At 39.3% G+C, this 4,209-nt stretch overlaps 1 protein-coding gene across 2 annotated transcripts; it reads left to right on the top strand.

Moving 5' to 3' along the window:
* Positions 1-3,294, top strand: LOC131334740 (F-box protein At3g07870-like). 2 transcript variants are annotated; one of them, XM_058369958.1, is made up of 3 exons: positions 1-115; positions 360-1,711; positions 2,866-3,294. In XM_058369958.1, the coding sequence occupies exons 2-3, from the start codon at positions 366-368 to the stop codon at positions 2,942-2,944; spliced, it is 1,425 nt and encodes a 474-aa protein (XP_058225941.1). In that variant the 5' UTR covers positions 1-115; positions 360-365; the 3' UTR covers positions 2,945-3,294. The 2 variants fall into 2 exon arrangements, with proteins under 2 accessions (XP_058225941.1, XP_058225942.1); XM_058369959.1 differs by lacking the exon at positions 1-115 and adding an exon at positions 128-268.
* Positions 3,295-4,209: the final 915 nt, after the last annotated feature.

Below are 4,209 nucleotides of genomic sequence, written 5' to 3'. Positions count from 1 at the left end.
CTCTCTCTCTCTCTCTCTCTCCCCATATATATAACTCTGTGCGGTTGAAATTTTGCTACATATCTTCTTGAAGTCTTTCCAAAAAGAAAAAGAAGTCTGATCAAATTTCTCTTCGGTAACTCCCCCCCTCTCTCTCTCTCTCTCACACACACACACACACACTGAGTACTGTCGTGATTATGTACATGGCTTGTTCTTTCATAACATAAGCAAGATTTGAGTTTTCGTTTAATTTTTCATCTCCCTTCGGGTTTCTAGAATCACCAAGGTTCTTTCCAATCATTGTTATTGCTAATATAGCGTTACTTTCTGTCCTTTCCTATACACATTTAATCCAAACCCACTTCTTTAATCCACAGAAAACCATGGCAAGAGGAAGAAAACGAAAGGGTATCGGCGACAAAGAAGTCGATGGGTTCGAAGGTCAGAAGAATCAGTACTTGGGTCGTCCACTAACAGATCTCCCAAGCCGTGTTTCTCTTAACATTCTGGTAAGGCTATCCGTTAAGCGAATACTCATTTGCAAACGCGTGTGTAAGACGTGGCGCAATCTCATATCGAGCTCTGTATTCGCCAAGCTTCACTTTGCGCGAGGAGAGGCTGTTCCTCTCCTTCGATCCTCGGCCCCGTGGCGCGTTTCGCGAACTCTTTTCTTAGTTGAACCGCCCGAACATTGTTCTGGTTTTGATGATGGGCCTGTTAAGATGAAGCTTGATACCAAGTTGAAAATACCTGTGTACGATGAGGAAACAGTGATCGGTGATGTTGAGATGGACCCCCCTCCTAAATCGGGGGTTAAGTTGAGGGCCGAACATCATGAACTCAAAGTAGTGAATTCGTGCAATGGATTGCTTTGTCTGTGTGAACCAAATTTGGATTTTCCTTGTATGATATGGAGAAATCCAATTGCGGTGTGTAATCCAATTACCGGTGAGTACATTAACCTTCCGGATCCTATAGAATGGGATAGGGATACAAAACGTTCCCTTTCTATCCATTGTGGTTTGGGCTTCAGTCCGAAGATGAACGTGTATAAGGTGATTAGGTTTCGTGAGGCCTTTTTTAGTAGGGAAGGGGAAATTGGTAGTATGACTGAGATACATACTCTTGGTACAGGGTCATGGAAAAGGGTTTTCAATGTACCCTCCTCTCTCTATTATAACAAGGGATCCCCTACCTATTTGAATGGGTCTCTTCATTGGATTTGTACTGGAGAAAATGGTTCAAATTCTATTGTATCTTTCAACTTTGATATTGAAAAATTCCAATCAGTTCCACCACCTCCTTTTAAACTTTGCAAGAGTCTCATGGACATGAATGAGGAAATGGTGCTGGGAGTGTTAAGAGGCTGTCTCTCCGTATGCGATGGTTCTGGCTTTGAAAAGCTAAAGATATGGGTGATGAAAGAATATGGTGTTCAAGAATCATGGAGCAAAGAGTTCTGTTTTATTACCCAAACAAACGAGGGGAGGTGGATTTATGGCACATACGACCCGATATGTTTGTTGAGGAATGGAGCTGTCGTGTTGTTTCATAGTTTGAGCGGTGCTTTGTTTTATCATGACCCCAAAAAACATGGTTTCAAGTTCCTAAAGCCTCAAGATGGGTTTAAAACATCAAAATATGTGGCAATTGCTCATATTCCAAGTTTCATTTCACTCAAGGATGTAGTGAAGGCACACAATATGGCAGTGTTACCTACCAAATCAAGGTAAATGAGAAATTGCCTAATCTATGACTTAGATAGTGTGTTTGTTTGATTGGTATTTGTTCTCTTACTATATCAGTCATTTCATTACGCCATTACATAAAAACATTTATGCTCTTAATATTTTCTTATGAGAAGACTAGTTTCACATCCCCACCCGAAGTTGTGCATATATTTTTCCATCGGATGGTATATTGCAAATACAATATCCCGTGTTAGCCAAGTGTAGGTTAACAGACTTCTGCCAACATCTATTCTTAGGGTAGTTCACAAATGTTGCTTCTTTTATGTATGTGACAGGCCACGTTAGATTTATTGTATATACTTCGCTTTGGAATAAAACTTGTTCTTAGTTTGTTTTTAACCTGATCTGTCTTTGTCATGACCAATAATTTAACAGTGCAGCCAGGGCTTGATGAAGTTTATAATACTAAACTTAATGATCAGTACAAATGAGCTTTTCAAAATGGTCCAGTTTCTTCAGTTAACGGGATGTCCCTGTGAGGCTAGATCCTCTTCCCCCGGGATCCAGATGAGGGAACCCTATGAGAGCCATTGGACGTGTACGAAGCATTAATAATGTTTAGATCTCTTGTCTGACATCGAATTCATATAATCGCTACTTCAAGGTTTGGCATAAAAATGTCTGACTGGAAATGATACCACCAACCGATTTCCGTACTCATACATTGAGTCTGACTAAAATATTGGTTCAAAGGGAAAGTTGGAGCACAATGTGACCTGTTGTGAACCGCACTCAAGTCCTTCCTATGAAGCATGACATTCTGCAACGGAAGGTAGCATTTTTTTTTTAATCGGAATGTGTTCTACAGCTCTGTGTGTGCGGAATCTGTTACATAGCTTTATGTGTGTGCGAAATGCTGACCTGATAAAACACCTGCCACTCCATTGCTTTCTGGTGACCAATAAGTTTTTTGGAGCCAGGTTGAGTTCATTTAGCTTTGGATATGTGTGTGTTAAATGCAGCAGACCTGATATTGCACTGTTCCTAACATTTTCAGATAGTAAATCTTAAATTTTATGATTATTTCTGAATTGCATAGCAAAGTGCTCTAGACTTATTCTATTGTCTGGCCACCATCTAACTGTCTACAAGATTCAAAATTATGGTCTTAACATTATGATTGTTGATATAGGTGTGCAGAGTTCAAATTGCAGGGAGAGTGTAAAGATGTTTTCTTGGTGGAAGAAGATCCGGCTATGACGTGGTACTGATTTGGATTGGCTTGTCTTCTGAAACGGTTTAAAGGATCGATCCAGGGTTGGTGACTATACAGATGCAGTCGAAAGGTCTTTCTTTTGGGTAATGTTTACCGTAATTTAAGGAATGCGCTATATCGCGGGAATGGAACTCGTATCACTTATGGGTTTTTGAATTGTTCAGTATTTTGTCGGTAACTATCTTGAGAAGTTGTTACCCTAATCTTATTATGCATGACTGGTGCTTCTCTAGCAAGCTCTAGTAATATTCTCCTTTTATTTGTACTGAAAAGTTTGTTGCTTTAACAAGTCAAGCTTTTTGGATGGAGAACTCAGCCAGTTTGGATGATGAATCTTGATTAGAATCTGTATGCCCTGAAATTGTGAATAGGCCTAGGGTGCCAACGAATCTTTTCTTTTTATGCGTAATGAAAAAGACAAGTGTTTTTGTGCATAGGCCCCTTGAAATTTGATTCTGGCATCCTTTCACCGGAATTACAGTTTTCTGCTCCTGGGTTTTCTTGAGGTCTGAGGAAGCATGAAGTCAATATTTTTCTCTATAGCCACTTTCCTTGAATGCATGTGCTTGCGTTTTATCAAAAATCCTTTCTTGATTCCTACTGTCTACTGTGAGTCTGTGATTGTACGTAAAATTAAATACCAGAACCTGTTACTAATAGGCATGAAGGGAAAAGATCAGGGTCCCTTTGGGCAAAAATTTTCGGGTTTTGGTAGTTTTCTCTCAAGTTTTATTTTTATTTTTATAGATACGGCTCAAAATTTTGAATTCACCGTTCTTTGCTACGAAGGAATCAGAAACAAAGTTTAAAATAATTCACTGAAGATGAAAAAAAGTTCAGAGAAGATGATAGAGACATTATTTTAGTGTTGTGAATTTATTAAGGTTTCATTTTTTAGAACCTTGCTATCATCTTGTCTATCGCATGCTTGCCAATCGACCGTGTTCGTTTTGGATCTTTATACCTGTTTGTCTATTTTACTGATAGTCGACTAATCGACTAGAGATTGCTAAGTGTGCTGGAAATGTGGGTGTTTGTGGTGGTGGAGTTTGGTTCCTTGCCGTATTTCAGGACTTCTCTGGAAGCAAACTTAATGAAGTGAATGGAAATGGAAGAAGAACAACAAAATGGACTTTATTATCCCTCGGTGTAGAAGTCAAATCGACTATGAGAACACAATCGAACAGACGGTTAAATTACAAGCTACTCCTAGAGCAAGAAATGTAAAGTACAGATAAAAGTAGAAGCCTTTGGGCGATT

This window comes from Rhododendron vialii, chromosome 7a (assembly GCF_030253575.1).
Source record: "Rhododendron vialii isolate Sample 1 chromosome 7a, ASM3025357v1".
Taxonomy (NCBI): Eukaryota; Viridiplantae; Streptophyta; class Magnoliopsida; order Ericales; family Ericaceae; genus Rhododendron; species Rhododendron vialii.
The sequence above is the reverse complement of the archived record's forward strand: the minus strand, read 5'-3'. Positions and strand labels throughout refer to the sequence as shown.

Coding starts and splice junctions, on each gene's coding strand:
- LOC131334740 (XM_058369958.1), top strand. CDS start 366: ATGGCAAGAGGAAGAAAACGAAAGGGTATCGGCGACAAAGAAGTCGAT. Junction 1,712..2,865: donor GTGTTACCTACCAAATCAAG/GTAAATGAGAAA, acceptor TTGTTGATATAG/GTGTGCAGAGTTCAAATTGC.